The following is a 21,384-nucleotide window of genomic DNA, read 5'->3' as shown; positions in this document are numbered from 1 at the left end:
AGGTATCTTGTCAAGAATTGTTGGGGTTTCGAAGAAAGATTGGTCTGTGAAGCTGGACGAGACTCTCTGGACATACAGAACAGCATTCAAGACGCCAATAGGCAGAACACCTTTTCAGTTGATCTATGGTAAAGCATGTCATCTCCCTGTAGAGGTTGAGTATAAGGCACTTTGGGCTATCAAGTTGCTGAACTTGGATATTGACGCAGCTCAGGCTAAGAGGACTCTTGATCTACATGAGTTGGAAGAAATCAGACTTGACGCCTATGAGAGCTCAAAGATCTACAAAGAAAGGACCAAGAATTTTCATGACAAGAAAATCGTTGTCAAGGAGCTTAAGACTGGGGATCAGGTTTTGCTCTTCAACTCCAAACTTAAGTTATTTCCTGGAAAGCTTAAGTCTAGGTGGTCTGGACCTTTTGATGTCAAGGAAGTTCTGCCATTCGGAGCCATCACTTTCCTGAACAAAGATGGTAGTGAATTCACTGTAAATGTCAGAGAGTCAAGAAATATTTAGCTGACCAAGTCCGACCAGAGGGGTTTTCAGTTCCCCTCTATGAACCCCCAAAAGCCTAAAAAGCTGAAAAGTCAAGCTAGTGACTTTAAACAAGCTCACTTGGGAGGAAGTCCCAAAGGTATCACTGTAAATATTTTTTTTTAGGACTCTTGTGTTTTTAATTTTTGTTTTGGTTTTCTTGAGTTCAGGAATCTACAGAAGGGAGTCTAAGCAACAATAAAAAAATGCGGTTAAAAGAGTGAATTTAGAGTGAAGTCGAGTATAATGAGTTATACAGAAGAGATTGGGGATAAAAAATATATAAGGGAGAAGCAGTTCAAGGAGAGACTGTTGGTTTAATGAGGGAACAGAAGACAATATGGAGAAGGAGTCTTAATTATTGGTTTTATCAATCTTCTCCTCTCACCCACGTGCCCATCATTTCACCTCTTCTCACCCTTTGTTCCCCCCCACTAGACAAACAACCTTTATGTCTCATCCTCTCACATCATCCCACCACCACTCTCTTTTCCTCTCCACTTGCACTCTCTCTTTCTTCTCCCACTTGCACGACATCTTCACCATCCTCATTATTTAATCAAAACTCTCCTCACTCTTTACTCCCACCAACCAAACACAATTCTCTCACACCTCACCCTCTCTCTTTGTTTAATTTTCAAGACATCCTCACGAAAAGCAAAGGCACTGCGTTTCAACCCTCGCCGCCCCAACCGACGACCCAAGCGGTGAAGCTGCATCACTCGAGCCAACATTTCGAGCTCCCTCTATTCCCCGCTCGAGCTACCATCGAAGTACACTCGAGCCGTCGTCCTCCACTCGATCCCTCCACCTCGAGTCACTGATCGAGTCACGCCATCGAAGCTCCATCACACTCTTCACCCGACCCTCTCCGGACTCACCTCGTTCGAGTCGCACGCTCTTCACTCGACCCTCGCCGTCAAAATCTCGATCGAGTCGCGCCATCACAGCTCAACTCACGTCCGCTCGAGTCGCCGTCAAATTCTCCCTTGAGTCGCGCCATCACTATTTCACTCGATCGGTTTTCTCGCTCCATCGTCACCGCTCGATCCACTCGATACACTGAAGTCACCACCGTTCGATTCGACCAAATCCGACTCCGCTCGAGTCGCCGTCAGAATCACGACTCGATCCCCGCCGACATTGTGCCTCCACTCGAGTCGACCCTTTCTCCACTCGATCCACACGGCGAACTCACCAATCGATCCATATCCGACTTCTAAGTGAAACACTAAGTCACGCCGACAACACAACTTGATTTACTACGTTATCGGTTCACTCTCTCTTTGCACTTATTATTTTCTCACTAACGTATTAACGTTTAATTTTGAGTTTACATGTTTCAGAGAAACAGAAAAAGTACTGAGCTTATACACGAGATGAGAGAGGCATATGGTTGTGTTGCTGGAGAACGTTCATTCCCAGAATCCATGGCGAAGCGTTTCATGAAAATGAGAAACATGGTTGACGAGGTTGTTGGGGGTTCAGAACAACCAGCGAGTTCGAGCAGACTAGACAAACCGCTCTCCAAGAGCAAGAGTCGCGGGAAGAGACCGGCCCGAGTTTCCCTCTCCAGAGACGAAGGCAGTGACTACGAACAGGAAGAACCTGCGTCGCGTCCAGCATATGAGACGAAGCTGACTCCTAAAAAGTACTACGAGCTGTTCCAAAAGTGCGAGTTCAGTGGAACAAGATATCCACATCCTGAGACGATGGAGCTACTAGGGATTGGCGAGGATGTTCAGTACTTGTTTCGGCGATGTCATCTGGAGAGAATTATGAACACCCCCAAGAGTGGATACAGAGAGGAGACAATTCAGTTTCTTTCTACCTTGGAGATGCACTGGTACGCGGATGAGCCAGGCATGATGTCTGATGGAGGATTGGGCTACATTACCTTCCGCGTTCATGGCCAGTTCTGCAATCTTACATTCCGAGCCATCAAAGAGATATTCGGTTTTCCCAGCAGAACAGGCACCACGCCGCAGTTTGACAGGAATGAGATATCTGCTCTCTGGGCAACGATCGGAAGCACGCCAACATTTACTACATCAAAAACAAAGGCGACGAAACTGAGAAGCCCGGTGTTGCGTTACTTCCAGAAAGCGGTCGCAAATGCCTTTTATGCCAAGGAGATTAAGGGATATATTACTTATGGCGAGCTTGAGATGATCGATCTGGCACTTAAAGGATTCTCGTTCACTTCCATGGATTGTACTGCGCTGCAAGGCGATATGTCCAACACCTCCGTATCGCTCTACCTTCTCAACTACATCATGTCATACAAGACTTGGGTCTTGAGACTCACCAGCTACCGCACTCCAGGAGTAATGTGTATGGGAGGTATAGTGACTTGGTTTCTTGAGGCTGCAGGCGTTGCTCTACAATCCGAGTCGTACCCACCACGCTGGATAGACATAAACAACTTGCGGCAGCTACGCACTTTGGACTCGGGTTTGAGGAATGGACGATTGCTATACAAGTTTGTGCATCCTGCGGTCGGACCCTCGAGATTACTCCTCCCTTGCGTCGACCTGACTACAATCTTGAGGGGTGAGCATGTCGAGTTCATTCCCCCTGCGGATGCATTATACCACTCTGATGTGGAAGAGCAACATGTCGACGTCGCAGAACCAGGAGAAGATCCGATGGAAGAAGACGCAGTTGAGTACCGCCCTGAGCAATTCTACTTTGAAGAGTACACCGAAACGAGAATGAGCAGAGGGGTCAAAGCAGCTCATGACCGCCTCAACAAGCTTCAACAATGGGAGAAAGCCAGAGACAAGGCCCTTAGCAGCCTTTCCAAGACTGTCAAGAACCTCGTGCATTTGTTTAGCTGCTCGACTTCCACAATCGCCATCCCCAGGTTTGTCCCCAAGGATAACAGACCAATGTCAGGACGCCCTTCCGCGAACCTAGCGCGAACACCTTCCCCGAATCCCTCTCCAGCGCGTCAATCTTCATATGTGCCACGGCAGCGTCAGCCTACACCCGTCCCTTCACGTCATTCGTCACATGAATCTAGGGAGAGAAGGGGACAAGGTTCGCGTGGTTCAGGAGCCTCCTCAAGTCGTCGATCAGCGCATTGTTCTGCAGCTCATGCTGAGCAAGAGGTTGAGCAACAATTTGGGCAGCAAGGTGATTATCAGCCTACGGATGTGGTAGTCTTAGTCTCGGACCATTGCGAATCCAGAGTCGACGACATGCAGTGCGATGAGCAGCCGAGCACTTATCAGAACACGCAAGCGGTTGAGCAACAAGTCAACCAACCCGGTGAGACCACTCCTGCGGATCCCGAACACGGTGAAGGACAGAGCAAGTACCACGCACCAACTCCTTGGGCGAGCTCCGACTCCTTCTTCTACTACTGAGGTACTCCTACCTTCCCTTGTATATACCATTTCATTTGTGAATTGTTTCTGTTGTGATTCTTAAATTCTCCTGCAAATTTTTCTTACATAGGAGACTGTGTAATTTAAGTTTGGGGGAGGGTTTGAGATGATGTATCTGATGATGTTTTCTGTGATTCTTATTTCAAATTTTTGCATTATATCATGTTTGAGATAGCATTCATCTATTTGCATAGAAAAACAAAAAAAAATTGAAATTTTTTGAAAATTTCCACAAAAACAGAGTGTTCATGTAGCTTGCACTTGCATATTAGGATTGAGTCTAGTGTCATTCATATAGGGTTGTTGCATTTTAGCATAGGGGTTGATGATGATTGTAACCTTGGTAGCATGCTGAATTCAATAGGATAGGATCAAGGCCCTTGTTATTAGTTCTTTGATGCATGTTGATTGAATTTGAAAATGTAAGATTGAAGCATGTTCTTAATTGACGTCATTCCCTATCTATCTGAACCTAATCCTGACTTGCAATTATCTTGTTATGCATTGAAGTTGAACTCATGGATACCATATACATACTTGGATTGTCTTTCACATTTTTACCACCCTTGTCAATCCAAGTAGCTGATTCCCATCTTTGGAACAGTTTCCCGCGCCCTTAACCAACCGTTCTTTCAAGCCAATTGTATTCTTGAGTGTCAGGTCTTTTCCGAGTTGAGCTTGTTAGAAAGTGTTAGGTTCTAACCGACAAGAGTAGGATCCTGTGTAGCTCTAGTTCGCGTTATCCGGACTAGTAGGACTAGGTGAGAACTTGACATTATGTATTGGGTTTGGATTTGTGCAGAAAAGTAAAGGGTAGAAAGTCTTAAGGAAGGGGATGTGTTTTCAAGGTTTACACGTCTAGTAAAGGATTTGGGGTGAGCAAAGTAAAAAGAATAATTGGTTCTGGGCATGAAATTAAAAAAAAAAAAATAGACAAAGAAAAGAAAGTAAAAATGCTCAAGATGTCTAGAGTTTTCAGAAGAAAAGTGAATGAACCATAGTGATATTAGAGTTTTCCCAGTCCGTTAGAGTGATAAGAAGTGAACTCTTCCTAAGACCAAATCTAAAGAATGAAAGAATGGGTTTGAGATGAAGTTTCTGATGAAGGGTAGAGATAGGTCCAACTTCGGTTTGGAATGTTCTTTGGATAGACAGGGCGCTGCTCTTGTATGCATCAGTTGGTTTCAACCTTTAGCCTTCTCTTAAGCTCAACTCTTTTCATGAGAGAACCTTGTTATGTATCGATGGAACCACTTGAGAAAGAGACCACATTTGTCTCTAACCTTTCACCCTAGCCAAATGAGTTCAATGACACTGCATAGCTTGATTCATGGTTCTTTGTTAATAAATGTTAAAGGGGATGATTGTCAGGATTGCATGTGTAGATCAAACGAATGAAATTCCTTCACCACGCATCATAGAACTAAAAACAAGGACCTTGATTCTAACTACTCTATTCAGTATGTTTTAGGTTCTGAGACCCCATCTTCACACCTCTTCTCCATACCTTGTTCTTGATCGTTTGCTTGAGGGCAAGCAAAGAATAAGTTTGGGGGAGTTGATATGTCTATATTTTTTCTCTCCTAAGCATGTTTTTGTCATGCATCTAGTTAGGATAACTAATTGTTTTGCATGAATTTCTACTCTCTTTTGTACACTTTTCATATTTAGGTAGTTCTTGCATTATCTTCGCATACCTCGTGCATTTTGGAGTATTTCAGGTATTTAGGAGACTTTGGAGCCAGGCTGTCTCGAGTCGCGCCATCATTCCGTCATCACACATCCGCTCGAGTCGCGCTGTTATGCCGATCGAGTCGCGCTGTCGTGCCAATCGAGTTGCCGTTCGAGTCGTGCCGTTCGAGTCGCGCTGTCGTGGGATTCAGCTTTCGACGTCTTCATCAAAGTTGTAGAGAATTGAGTCATCTTTCGAATGCCGTTCATTTCAAGCCAATCGGAGGTGTGGTTCAAATGTTATCATCGTTTTAGTGGAGGCGTATACATCCAGATCGAGTCGCGCTGTCGTGCCGATCGAGTCGCGCTGTCGTGCTGTTCGAGTCGCGCTGTCGTGCCGTTCGAGTTGCGCTTTCGTGCCGTTCGAGTCGCGCTGTCGTGTCGAGCCAACGCCATCACTCCACTCGAGCCAACGCCATCACTCACTCGAGCCATTACTCAGGGAGACGTTCCATCCTACACGCTTCAGGAGATTCCCAAACCGACGCTTGATCTTGTTGTTTTAAGTTTTAGGGATTTTATGTCTTTACTATAAATACGTTTTGTTAAGTCTTTGCGACATGATCTTAGTTTTTATCTCGTTTTTATTTTGTAAGGTTTCCCTAGCCACCAAGAACCGTTCCCAGACTTTGTATTCATATATCTTTTGATACATTGAGTATTTGCATTTGATTTCTTCTACAAACTTGTTTATCTTATTTTTACCTATCTAAGAATGCTTGTTTCAATGTTTTCTGAGTTTGTATTGTTGATGATGATTTCCGGATCTGAGTAGTGCGTTAGTTCTTGAGGATGGGATAGATTAGGGGGAGGATTCTTAGGATGTAGGGTGTTTGAGCTTGATTTGTATGATTCCCTTCTGGACTATAGTTAGAATTACTAGTTTCTCTCTGATCAATTGGAACTAGGTTCGAGACATTTCCACACCCAAAAGGTGTTCGATGAAATGTCTGACCAACTAGTGCCAGAGACTTACGTTCCTAGCCTAAGAGATTAGTTGTCTAGGATGTTTGTTGACGTGAATGAACTTGTTTGTCATGCCTGCTCGACCACGTTTCTCTAGCGAGAGCTAGGTATGGAAGTGGTTGAGTCTGAGTAGCTTTTACCAAGAGATTAGATTAGCTAAGTTGTGATGTTCATTGTTTAGGGATAGATTGCTTGTGGCATGTTAAATACTCTGTAGACTAGGATACTCCACCGACATCAATTACTCCCATCCTTAGAACTTTTATCCTTTTGATTGATATTACATTCCTGAGATTGTTTCGCTTCTTGCTTTTTAGTTCATGCTTAGACTCGTTTCTGTTTTTATTAATTTTCATTTCTTGTCTTGCATTCTCGTTTCTAGTTCCAGAACACATTTCCGTTCGCATTTTTGTCATTCTAGGATTGTTAGAAAGAACACTCTTTTTGAATTGGCTTGACTTGTGATTCCTTGATTGCATCTTGATTGCTAGCAACATCTCATTTGGATTGACACCTTAAATACTACAACACTTAAGGTTAATTGAACCTGCTAGGATAAGACACGCAAAAATCCTAGTATCACCATGTATTGGTCATTCGCTTTTGCAATACCAAGCTCAATTATTTACTTAAGACAATCCTTTTCGTCATGTTTTCTCTTTTCTATATATGGCTAAAACGATATATTCCACATAAAAACTAGATGCATGGTTGTCAAAAAAAAAAAAAAAAAAAAAAAAAAAAAAAAAAAAAAAAAAACTAGACGCATGAGATGCTTTGTTTACTTTATTAGGCTATCTATTCCTTTAATATGTTTAAATCAAGACTTTACAAACATTAAATTTAAAACAACATTAACTTTTATTATTTCGAAATTTTAGACAACGCATTTCAGAATATTGGACTCCCGATCAGTTTTTCACAAAGCATATGCATAAATATTCAAGAATTAACAAGAAGACAGCACAGACCCATAACCCGTACGTAGGTTGATATATAATCCGAACACTTGCATATATGTGTTTTTATGGCACAAGCTTGAAGGAGAAACCGTTGATAGTTACACCTCCGTCAACGCAGATGGCTTGGCCTGTAATGTAAGAAGCTGCAGGAAGACAAAGAAATGCCACAAGCGGTGATACTTCGTTTGCCTCTCCAATACGCCCTACCGCTGTCCTCTTTTCCGCTTCTTTTTTAAACTCTTTGTCATTGAGACACTAAGAAATTTTAACAGTAATTAAGATCAGAATATATATTTTTTTTTTCATTTTTTTTTCCATTTTCTCGAACTAGGAGAACTTTTTATTTTGGCCTTACATCGTTAACCAAAGGAGTTGTGATGAACCATGGGCAAACAGCGTTAGCCCTTATGCTGTCGCTCGCCCATTCGCAAGCTAAGTTTCTAGCCAGCTGATTCATGGCTCCTAAATGAGTTTATATACTTTTATATGTAAGTATCATAACACAAGGAATATATTATATATATTTTAAGGAGGTACATGTATACTATATACGGTACCTTTGGTTGCTCCATAAATGGATCCAACATTATTGATATGCACAATTCCAGCAGTGGACGACATGAGCACGATGCTCCCTGAACCAGATGCTTTCAACAAAGGGTGTGCGAGCTGCGAGAGATGGAAAGCTGACTCGAGATTTGTCGCCATTATAAACGAATAATCTTCTGCTGTATACTCTGTGGTCGGCTTGACTATGAACGTACCGGCATTGTTGACCTATAAAAGTATACATAAACACCATAAAAACGCAACGGGGATTCCAATCTCAAAGAGGAGAAGCTTATGTATGTAAACTTACAAGGATATTGAGTTTTCCTTGGAAGAGAGTGGAAACGGTCTCCATGAGTTTCTCTCGTTGTTCACGAGAAGAAACGTCGCAGACAGAAGTGGTGACATGAAACCCTTTTGCTTGCCACTCACGTAAGCGTTCTTGAAGCTGAGTTTCGTCTCTTGCACATGTGTGGACTCTTGCTCCCATCATAGACAGTTCCTCCACCACAGCTTCCCTATTCATGACTCACACAAACATAGTTAGTTCTTAGAAAATTAAATTATAATACAATAAAAGATAATAGAAAAATCTATGAAAATGGGGACTGACCCGATGCCTTTAGAGCCACCAGTGACAAGAGCCGTCATCCCTCCAAGACTCCATCTAGAGTTCGTTGCCATACCTAGTTTTCAGCCAGTGATGACTTTTTACCAGCGATGATCACACATCTTATATAGACTAGTCGTCATAGTTTAAATTTTGAAACTTCCCACCTCACGTACAGACGTACTCACATTGCCAACAGGTCGAAAGTCGACTTCAACCACACGTATCCATGATAGGGCATTCCTGGCTGTCAGTTTCCCTCATCTCAAGTTTCCAGATATCATGATGATGACCTGTCGACCACAATCGGATCTAGCCATAAGTTCTCGTGAGGAGATCAGGAAAAAATAAAATGAACAGTCGGCGGCCCACATAAAAGGACTTACGAGGCTATATTTTGGAGAGTTATGAAGATATTTTATGCTTGCTCGTACAGTCGTACTGTATGTATGTAATTTTCTATGTGTTCATAAAAAAACTTATATGACTTGTGTAAAAGTAGGAAAATTACTGAGTAACTTTTGTTTACCTTAACAAACGAACCATATACTAATGAGATATAAGAATAATTAATAATTAGCAAAAGAGTAACAACTGACAAACAATACTCATAAACGTTATATTAAAAGGTTACACTCATAAGGTTGCTACGATATTTTCTTATTATTTCATGTCATAAAATAATTTTAAATATTTTAATTATTATTAGGAATAACTTTGCACCTTTCTACAATCTGACTACACATGGACAACAGTACTAGGTACCGTCATGGCAACTGACTGAGGTTGGAGACTTCTGAAAAAATACCTTCCAACCGGTATTCAAAGGTAAGCTAAATCACCTACGAAAACAATTTCGGTGACGTTGAGTAGCCGATTCCATAAAGGAGTTTTACTGAAGGTAAAATATTAAACGATTTTTTCTTTATTTAAGTACCATTATCATCACAAAATTTCACGATAGTTTTCTATGATTTTTTTTCTCTTTTTTGTTGTCTTTGCAGTTTATATTATGAAAGGATCGTATATTCATTCATGACAAGGATGTACAATATATATAGACTTAGTCTATAGGGTTTTGACAAATACTAATTACATTACTAGCCTTATACTACTCTTCTCCTTTATAGTTTACGAATAAAATTATTAATTTGTTGCAACGAAGTTGTAATAAATCTTATGACAAATAGAAATATAACTATACCAAGAATAAAAAATAGTTACCAACTCATACATATATGTACAATATTATTTTTTCAAACTTATGGATTAAGATTTTAAACTTTGAGATGTGCAAATACTTACTTTGAGATGTTCACTATATATATCTACTAGAAGTAGGCTCGCGCATCGCGCGAGATATATTTCATTTTATAATTTTATTAATTCTTATATATTTTAAATCTAGATATATAATTTTTAATTTTTAATGTGCAAATTTTTTTTAAAAATATTTAATATGTGTTTTTCATGTTTTGATGCAAAATAAAATAAATAGAACATCTCAGTAAAAAGTTTTAGTTGAAATAATTAAGTAGTTATTTCTTATTTATTATCTCATACAAAATTTATTTGATGTTTCTAAATTTTAATACATAATTAATTATATGTATTTTATCATCATTTGTATTATGCAGATTTTTATCTAGAGGTATATTTTTAAAAAAATAGATAATTAATAATACTTTAATTTAGGAAAACAAAATTTACATAATATCTTAATTTTTATGCGACAACTTTAATCATTAATTAAAATTAACAGAAGGATATAGTAAGAGTAAGACATACTGTCTTAAATCATTGCTAACAGCTTGTTCAAGCTTGTAATTTATACAAATCCACTACAAGTTTGTGCACATGCCATCTTCTTTTTCTTGTTCAATACAATCGATAGCTTACTTTTTCCTTCAATATTTGCAGGGTTTTAAAAATTTTGTGTCGTCTCTCCAAAAATCATATTTTCTAATACTTGACACAAATTAATATTATAATAATAAAATATTAACTTAAAATTAATATTAATTCATAGCATCAAGACTGAAGAAAATATAGTTGTTTACATACAAAAAAAAAATGTAGCTGAACACAAATATTGTGTGCTTGTTTTAACATTAGTTTATCTAGAAATCAACTATATAGGATACAAAGAAAAAAAGTTTTCTTACTTTCCTTATTTCCTCCAAATAAGTCAAAAACACAGGTCTCTTCTTTGATGTTAACACCATTTTCTCCTATTGAGAACAATATCTAACAAAGAATAAAAAATTAACTTAAAATTAATATTAATTCATAGCATCAAGACTGAGGAAAATATAGTTGTTTACATATACAAAAAATGTAGCTGAACACAAATATTGTGTGATTGTTTTAACGTTAGTTTATCTAGAAATCAACTATATAGGATACGAAGAAAAACATTTTTTTACTCTCCTTATTTCCTCCAAATAAGTCAAAAACGCATATCTCTTCTTTGATGTTAACACCATTTTCCCCAATTGAGAACAATATCTAACAAATAATAAAAGATTAACTTAAAATTAATATTAATTCATAGCATCAAGACTGAGGAAAATATAGTTGTTTACATATACAAAAAATGTAGCTGAACACAAATATCGTGTGCTTGTTTTAACATTAGTTTATTTCAAAATCAACTATATAGGATACGAAAAAAAACTTTTTCTTACTCTCCTTATTTCCTCCAAATAAGTCAAAAACGCAGGTCTCTTCTTTGATGTTAACAATATCTAACAAATCACACACACTATTGTTCTTTAATCAAACACCCCATAACCCAAATAAAACCCCACTAGATATGAACCCGCACTATAAATCGATTTAAATAAAATATTATGAGCAAAATTATTATTTGAAATTTAAGATTTATTTTGTGTAAAACAAAATATGTAAGTAAAGTTTTTCTTTTGTTTATTCAAATTGTGTTTACTTTCGGTAAAATACGTTTCACCCGTGAATTATTTGAACTTGGAAATTTTTTTTAAGGCTGTGTAGAAATTTTTGATGTGTTTTTGTGTTTCTAAAAATCAAATTCACATATTTTATGTTTAACATTATCATCTACATCACTATACCATTAAATAGATTAAAAAATACTTTTTAGACTAATCGATTTAATTTAAACCAATCATAAGTTTAAAAAATGCAATGAGAAAAATGTATAAAAGTGGTAAATAAATGAATAATATTGTTATTGTTTGTGAAATGTAATTTATTTCTAATAATTAAATATGTTATAAAATTGATAATAAAATACATTTCTGGATTTTAATTGTTGATTAAATTATTTCATTTTTAAAAACTTATAGAAAAGAACATTGTCTTATGTATGTCAATGATATATATGTAAATAATAATGAGGTGAGAGGAGAGAGGATTATAGATTTGTTTTTTTTAATAAATACAATGGCAGAGAGTTGTAAATAAGTAGATGTTTTGAGGGTTATTTGATAAAAAGTGTCATGAGCTCTGTAACGCTGACACATCAGCTTTTTCTCAAGTGTGCTTCTCTATTAATATATAGGGGATTTTGCTATAGTTTTTCTCTCTGATATATTTTAAGTTTTCCACAAAACACATCAATATTGTTTCCTAATATATTTCTTAATATTTGTCTGTTTTCCCCCTTTTTCATATTGATTACCTTAATTTATTCTCACACATTACAATTTGCTAATTTATTTTTTGAAATCTAATAATTAATTTCAAAGTACATAATATTTTAAGATTCTCACAGATTACATCTTCAAATTTTCTTATCTATCTCTTGAAATTTTGGTAATCTAAATTTATCTCTAATTTAAGTTTCTTCAGTTTTGTTTTCTTCGTAATTTTGTAACTCCAGTAATAGTGTCTCCAAATAAGTGATTCACTTCCTTATGTAGTGAAGAGAAAATCCATCAAAAATAACAGATGCTTTGGAGTTTCTTCATTGTTTTATCTTTTTTATTTATTAACTACATCTTTTAATTTTTAACTGGATAAACTAAGGAAAAAAACATAATACAATTATTTACCAGATACTTATGAGCGACTTAATTGGTATAAGTAATAATAAAAAGAGCAAATCTACATAAATCCAAATACAATTAAATACATACAATCGATTATGAAAAAGTATACTATCGAATCAGAACCTCCGTCATTGGTCTCATAATCATGCTCATATTTAAAACAGATTAGTGAGAAATTACAAAGAGCCCAAGCAAATAAGAAACAAAAAATGATCATAAACCATTTTAACTTGATAAGAATAGCAGATAAATCGTTTATTTATTTGATACATCTTTATAATGATAAAAATCTGAAATATATATTTTGCTGAAAATATATTTATTTTTGTGCAAAACTGAAAAGATATATATAAGAAGAAAATATATAAATTTTTTTTTTTTGGTTTTGTGAGCAAAAATTGTAGTTACTAAAGTCCAAATTACAAATAATTTAAGTTAATTAGGTCCAAACAACAAATGAATACATGTGTCAGATATACAACATGCCAAATGTCATCTCCTTAACAAAAATTGAAGAAAACCTTCTCATATTATATAAGATGTTGATAATCGAATAAAATTAGTAGACAAATGTAAGTATGAGAAAAGTAAAGAAGGTAAAATCCATTTCCGCTAAATTGATGAACAAAATCCAATTTGTCTTTAAAGAATTCAATGAAATGGGTAACAAAATAATCAACAGGAGCAAATTTTTATAGGGGGCATTACATCATATCTTTATTTCTTTACCAGTCACCCCTTATGACGCTTAGTCCCCCTAGCATCAATGTTATAGCACTCAAACATTTTGCCATCACTTGGGTTCTCTAGAACAATAAAAGAGAATAGAAAACTCTATAAAACTGGGGACTGACCCGATGCCTTTAGTGTCACCAGTGCCAAGCGCGGTAATGATGCCTCCAAGACTCCATCTTTTGTTCTCTCAATCTCTCCCAAGCTTCCCCCTTCCTATGCCATAGTTATCGGCCTGCGAGGATTCTTTTCTTCAACGAAGATCAAAGATCCCATAGAGAACCGATCGATATAAGTTGATAGTTTTAAATTTTATAACCTCTCATCTCAAAATATATACACATTGATGACCATTGGACCACACGTATACTGATAAGCCATATAATATCTACATTAGACGTTCGGCAAATGCGACGGAAGCTTGAATGGAGTAGCACGTGTTTAATTAGTCATATAAATACTCTTTGTTTGTTATTGTTAGAGATTATGTTGTTTGTTGTTGTAAACAGAGTCGTGTAAAACTACTGTGGAGTGAGAGTAATGCTCTAGTTGTATCTAGAGGCTCTTACGGTTATGGTTACAACTTTGTATCATTCCGATATAGATAAGAGGAGCGATTCGTAGTTTCATTCTTTATCATATACATGATAGGATTTTCCTGGCTAATAGTTTCTTAACGAAGATCACATGTTTAATTAAGAAAACAAAATAATTCCAGATTATGGATGTTGACAGCTCCGTATACTGCCACTAGCACATCTTGACATAATTTCCGGTCGGGTGTGTTCAAATCGTACTATATAATTGGTAACATTTGGTGACCATAAAAAATAAAAAAACATTAGGGGGTATTCAACTTGTTTTTCTAAGGATTTTTTAAGATTTTAGTATTTTAGAATTTTGTAAGATTTAGGAGATGTTTAGGAGATTTGATTGTGTTTTAGATTTTTTTTTTTTTTTTTTTTAAGAGAATGAAATGTGATTCTATGAGATTCTATGAGATTTTAAAGTAAACTTTGTGTGATTTTAAACTATTTTGCTATAGATTTTTATTAATTGCTTATTTGTGAAGGCGAATCTCCTGTCGACGGAGTTTACTGCTGAGTTAGATCATCCGCAGAATTACCAGAGGAATAATTACAGAGACAACTACTATTGATTTGATGTATCATTTGGCTAGATAAAATATTGTACCTTTCTTAATTTTTATTACACTATTGTAACATCTCTGATCACATTTGTCAAACCAATCTTTGAAAAATCAAAATACAAGAAGCTTTCTTCTTCTTTCACTGTCAAGATTACTATTGTTTTCATTTTAGATATAGTATTAAAGAGTTGGAACGAGTTCAAGGGTTGTTTTGTATGCCGAGACTGATCGGTTCTATTTTAGTCCTCTGTAATCTACAGAACTGTCGAGAGATTACAGAACTGTCGAGAAGCAAGAGAAGGTGTACTATTGGACATATTTCATAACTACTCTTACTGTAGTACAAACATTACATAGCCAAATTAAACCATATATTTAATGGTGAAGAACTTGAACAAGGTCAAGAGCAATTTCATTTCCGGTGATGATCTCCTTGGCTTCTTCCTTCTCATCAATCCCCAATCAAAGAAGTAAAGCAAGTTCAACAATCCCAATTCAACAAGTGTGTTTCCCATCGTCATCCCTGGACAAATTCTCCTACCAGATCCAAACGGTATAAGCTCATAGTTGAGTCCCCTGTAATCTATGGAAAAGTTGAGAAACCTATCAGAGTTGACCTGCGGAGAAAGTTTACCAAGATGGTGGTGGTTTTACAACTGTGTTTATTTTTATTTTTTCCGTCGTAAATAGATTGAGATTAGTATGACAAAAACCCCACATATAGTCTGGTTACCAAAAGATATAAACTTGAGGAAAACAAATTCCATTTTCACATCTTTCACAGTTTCTAAATATCTTATATCTTAAGCTAATAACCAAAGCCTTTAAGACTGCAAGTTTTCTGTAGAAAGGTAAAGAAGTGATGGATTTGGAACTACTCAGCTTCAAGGGCTTCAATCTCGTACCGAATGTCATCTAAATACTCATTGATGCTGGTCACAGCGTCTTGCACTCCTCTAATGGCTTCTTTCAAAGCGTTATCATACTCTGCATCAGCTTCTGCTTCCTCTGTTCCAGCAGCTTCAGTAATCTCATGAAGATGCACACACTCGTGCTGCATCGGCTTCTTGAGCTTGCAGTTCTCATGTGTTAGCATTCGTTCTGACGGTCTCCCTGCCTTCTTCAGTACCTGTATTGTAATGGTCAGATGCAGTTTCTGCTTCTCTTGACTTTGAATGTCGAGGAGCAGTTAAGCAAGATCAGCTCTTCCAAATTCTGGTTTCAGAAACAGAGATTCCATTTCTCGCACTTGTTTGGAACATTCACTGAACTCAGCTGTAATCTCACTGCACAGCTTCTGATAAAGTGCTTCAGCACCAGACTCCACATACTCTGAGAATCCACTTTTGAGCTTAGCGTAAGCCTGAGCTCGACGCTGCTGAATCTCCAGCAGACTCCGAAGCAGAACCAGGGTTTGAGAGGCGGCCATGCTAGATCCCACCGTCGAACTACTAGACTCGCCGGCGGAACCGCCACATTTGATTTCGATTTCTTCGGCGATGGAAACCTTCTTTTGGAAATCTTTAGCACTCATCCTCCGATCTTTCTCTCTCTCTCCGATGACTCTTTCGTCTTCTCAAACATGAGAGAGAGAGAGAGAGATAGAGAGCAAGTTGCACAATTTGCAAACTAGTCGGTTTAAATACAACTGTGTTTATTTGTTTTGTTTTTTTATGAAATCCTTTAAAATTCTATCTCAAAAGGTATGATTTTGAGATGAGTATTTTTTAACTAAAAAGCAAAGAAAATGTCATTCAAAGTAGCATACTTATAAAAGTTGTGATATTTTGAATAACAAGAGATTTTAAGTTAGTTTTATCTATACTATTAAAAGGGAAGCACTATTTCAAGGCAAAAATGAAACATAAGAATATATGACATAAAATGACCCTGAATAAATTAAAAAGCATACAAGAAAAGAAGGACATTGAAGTAAATTTATAAGTCAAAACACGCGGATCGTATTGTCACTCTGTTTTTGTTAGTTCGATTGTGTTTTGTGTGTTTAGAGTAACAATACTTATTTCCGTCACCAAACAAGATATCATTCAATCGAAAAACATCTGGCCCATAAATAAGACATAAAAAATGGTAAACGAGCGGCCCATCAAAATCAATATCCAATATGCAAACATTTAGTGGCCTAATTACATTAAATACAATATTCCAAAAACAGCATTCTTTAAATAACAAATATTGACTACTATAATTCCTATAATTTCTACGAATAGCAACAACAATGAGAAACATATAATACTTATGTCCCTATAATCACGCGAATTACCAATTTGCATATCTCCAATTTATTACAAAATCAATAAAGAGAATCATCTACCGAAATCATTTAAAATTAAAGCTTTCCTAAATATATAAAATTAAATAAAACAACGACACAATGTAAGAAACTATACCAAACTTTAAAAATTACCAACAATATCGTTTCAAATCATGTTACCTAAACTAACAAAAGAAAATTACGCGAAATCTTTGCTACTTACCATATTCTCATATAATCATTTACTCGCCAAATATATGCTAGGTATATTCTAAATACCTAGGTCTTCAACTATAAATATACTAGGTTCAGACCCGCACGTACGTGCAGGGTTATGTTTATAAAAAAAATTAATTTTGCATATATAATCAAACTTATACTAATTGAGATTTTAGTTTGTATTTGGTTTGCTTTATTAATGTTTGAAAATTTAAAATAATAATGATTTCACCAGTATCTTAAAATTTGGAACAACATAACGGTTGGACTGGTAACAAACTAAATCCAATAAATGATTGGTTAGATTCTATTAAATTTGTGAACTATCAAATTGGATATATAACCGTTAACAGCGATAAAAACCCGTTTGAAACATATACAAATATTTAGGATGGCCGTAACTCTCTTTTCGTTTTGTCAAGTTCTATTATGCCTTACACCCGTTCTCAAATTTTCGTTGCATAACAGAAAGCATTCCCAATATGGGACATTCCGGATATGGGAAAATTTTGTATTTTCTGATTGAAAACGGGAGGGGATCGGACGAAAACATAAATTCTTGAACTCCCGTATGAAATAAACATAAATTTAATTCATAGCATATCTATATATCATATGTTTTAATAAAAAATATTACAAAATTAATTGACTTCTTTATTCTTACTATTTTATAGATGTTTCACCTATATTAGATTATGTTTTTTAAATACTTTTAACGGTTATAGAACATATTTTATGAGCTGGCAAAAAAAAACATATTTTATGTATTTTTATTTTTGAACTTATGCTAGTTCAATTGAAAGTAGTAAGATTTATTTGAAAAAATTAAATGTATTTTAATATTTAATAGAACACGTCAAGAATTAAAATTATTTATTTAGCATGTGTAAACATATTTATATAGTATAACGTCATTAACCCAAAATTTTGTCATTTTGGTTTATGAATATTTGGGTGTTTGAGTGTTAATCAGTACTTTAAGATTTTCATTAGAAATTTTTATACTATGAACTATACTATGAGTCATCGTTACCTTGAATATTTCATTAGGGATTCAAGGTAACCATGACTTAAAAGTCTATAAAAATTTAAAAAGTATTGAGATTAACACTCAAACACTCAAATTTCAAGGAAAATTTTAATAGACTTTTTAAAGATAACATGATTTAAAAACAAATTTCAAGGTGCTCATGTTATAAAATTTTACTGCCATGTGTATTTTTTTTTCTTTTCCATATATTATAGTGCCATTTTAATAAAGACTGTTAACATCATATATTTGAAAAAATAAGAAAATAATATAATTTAATACATCCAGCTGATTACAGTATAGTCATGGAAGATTAATTGTACTTATATAGATTATGTATACATACCCCTTGCTGTATTTGCCGGTTTCAAAAGTTAATTAATGTTAATGCAAAGCTCAACTACATACTCTAATAAGAATTTCCTATGGAGGTTTCTTAAATAAATCTATATAAAAACTGAAGAAAACAAACACTAATATAGTATTTTGTGACTTACCGGGTTCATATAAAAAATGTGGACTTCTTTTAAGCAATCAAATGTAATTTTCTTGTTTTGCAGATGCTATGTCAATTGGATGAACACCCGTTCATACCACAATCTTCCCTTATATACAATCTCTATGTAGAAAATATATGCTTTCAAAAAAGATCTTGATTTATATATGCTTATATACACGATAGAAAATTATAAATTTAACAAATCATAAGAATCATAAATCATAAACTGGACATAGAACATAGTATTGGCGAACTAAAAAAAGAATATAGTAGATGTTAGCAAGAGGTATATTAATTTTATTATTAATAGAAATAATTTTGTTTTTATTATAATATTTTAAATTTCATTTTGTAATCTTGTTGGCTTTAATTTCATTTAGAAAACTATACATGTTTAGTATTTAATTTAGAAAAATATTTGGATAACTTAATATATTCGAAATTAATTATTTATGCTTTATACCCATATCAAAAAATAGATATGAAATCTATAACCAATTATAAAAAAGTTAATTATTTATTTCTTTAATAGTTGTTACCATTGTTTTAGGAAAGTTTAATTTTTTTTTTATTATGTAGGCAAATGGGTCTGTTTGGCAACATGGATATATGTTATATTTTTTTCTTTTTTTATCCCTAAGTGTCCTCCCCAATTAATAGTATAGATGAGTCATCTAAAGCAATGTAGCTTACAATAATATACTCGATACCCAGTTAATATATTCTAGAAGAAAAAAAGGCTGCAAAACAATGGAATCACGAGCCTTGCTAATATTAAGCCATTCAAGCCGACTATGAAGATTCAAGTGCGGATCGTTCACTCATGGCGACAATACACGAGTTTCACTAGATAAACCTTAGAAGTGATCTTAGCAGATGTCGAAGTGGGCTTATATTTGTAAATATAAATCTTTTATCTATGTACTTATATTTGTTTAAAACATACAGTAAAACCTCTATAAATTAATAATGTTGGGACTACAGAAATTTATTAAATTATAGAGGTTTTATTTTATCGATAAATTAATAATTATTAATTTATAGAGACATTGTCCATATTTGGTAATTTGTTTTTTAAAAAAAATTAAAACTAAGATTTAATTGTTATATATAATATTTTTATATAATCAATTACAAGGAAAACAACAATTCTCATGTTTTGAAGAGAAAACTAAAAGTTTTTGATATAGTAAAAATATTAGAAATGAGGTCTAACAAAATTTAATGTTCATATATATACATGTATTTTGATAATTTTATATAATTATTAATTTATACTATTGTTGGGACCATATATTTACAAAGGATTTTCAAAAAAGTTATTATTTTATTATATTATCGAATTTTGTCCAAAATTACACTGGTCCCAACTTGGGACTGAAGAAATTTATTAATTTACAGAGAGTATTAATTTACCGAGTATTAATTTATAGAGGTTTGACTGTATATGATTACAATTAATTCTAATAATTTACTATGTGATTGTATGAAATTGCAATGTTTTCCACATGGACAGCTTTATGTTCTTATATCAAGAGTGACTTTCAAATAATGGCTAAGGTGCTAATCTTTGGTAAAGAAGTTTTTCAAAACATATAAGCAATTTATGGACTTCGAGTCTCTTACATTACTTAGGTATACATTTTTTTTAACTATTACAATATGTATAGAACACATGAGTTTACTTTCTATTGCTTTAGTTTATTCTCGCTTATCTTATTTATAGATAACTACTGTTCAAGGCGTCAATGATGATTAATGGTGGATTATGCCTCTTACATGAAACCAGTTTGTCTAAGTTTATATGATTTGCGAGAGGCAGTCATGTAACATTATACATTCTTTAAATCTTTATTTATTTTGACTAACATTATATTATCTTTCATAATCTATGTTGGGAGCTAAAATTTCTTGAGATTTTTCTAAAACAGGTTGACCATAGATTTAATAAGGAAATTATCTATAGTTAGAAATTGAATGTTGAAAGTGTAGAGTATTTATTTTCAAGATATATATTTAGGTGTTAAGTAAGTATGAAGAAAATTATATAATCAGGATAACGAGGTTCCGATTTAGATTTCGGGGTTGTGATCATACTATCAATTTTTTAAAAAAATTTACATCTCTTAGAAAAACCAGATAATATGAAAACTTACTTAACTTGATCAACGATGGTGACCCTTGCTTTTGGGTACATTGATTATTTCCAAGAAAAATGGATTTATAAAACCCAATAGAAAACCCAAAACCAGATTAAATAAAAACAAAAAATTAAGATTGCTTACCTTGGAACATAGTGTTATATACTCACTGGATTCTGTAAATTATTGACTTCTCTGTTGGATTTGATAATGTGGAAGACGAAGGTTAAAGAAATTGCCTCTTCAATACACACTAATTTTTCCTTTTCTGTTTTTGGTCAGAGTCACAGAAGGTGATTTTTTTCAATTTTTTTCTTTCAGTGAGTTTATAGAAAAAAAATAAAAATGCCTTTTGTTAAATTTATCGGCATGGCAAAGTATGTTACTTTGAAGGTGGAATTAATAACCAATAAATTGAAACTATAAGATTGATCAGTGTTATTTCTCCATGGATGGCCATTGTTAACCGTACCCTATGTTTTATAATGTTCTACACTAACTTGGAGGAGGATCGAGAATACAACGTGCAAGTAGTTTTCGAGTTGCACCGACGCGAACATAG

The 21,384-nt window shown here is 34.7% G+C and overlaps 1 protein-coding gene and 1 pseudogene across 2 annotated transcripts; both read right to left on the bottom strand.

The window, feature by feature from the left end:
• Positions 1–7,466: 7,466 nt before the first annotated feature.
• On the bottom strand, positions 7,467–9,110 carry LOC147943707 (senescence-associated protein 13-like). Its single transcript, XM_087450036.1, has 5 exons — positions 8,749–9,110; positions 8,446–8,653; positions 8,144–8,363; positions 7,942–8,048; positions 7,467–7,841 (listed from the first exon to the last, which is right to left on the bottom strand). The coding sequence occupies exons 1-5, from the start codon at positions 8,817–8,819 to the stop codon at positions 7,650–7,652; spliced, it is 798 nt and encodes a 265-aa protein (XP_087306162.1). The 5' UTR covers positions 8,820–9,110; the 3' UTR covers positions 7,467–7,649.
• A 6,193-nt stretch (positions 9,111–15,303) lies between these two features.
• Positions 15,304–16,258, bottom strand: LOC104786774 (uncharacterized; annotated as a pseudogene). The gene has a single exon (XR_015556920.1). The product of XR_015556920.1 is annotated as an uncharacterized LOC104786774 (transcript).
• Positions 16,259–21,384: the final 5,126 nt, after the last annotated feature.

Source organism: Camelina sativa, chromosome 5 (genome assembly GCF_030686135.1).
Source record: "Camelina sativa cultivar CO46 ecotype springtype chromosome 5, ASM3068613v1".
NCBI classification, from domain to species: Eukaryota; Viridiplantae; Streptophyta; class Magnoliopsida; order Brassicales; family Brassicaceae; genus Camelina; species Camelina sativa.
Note: the sequence above shows the minus strand (reverse complement) of the source record. Positions and strands in the feature narration are given on the sequence as shown.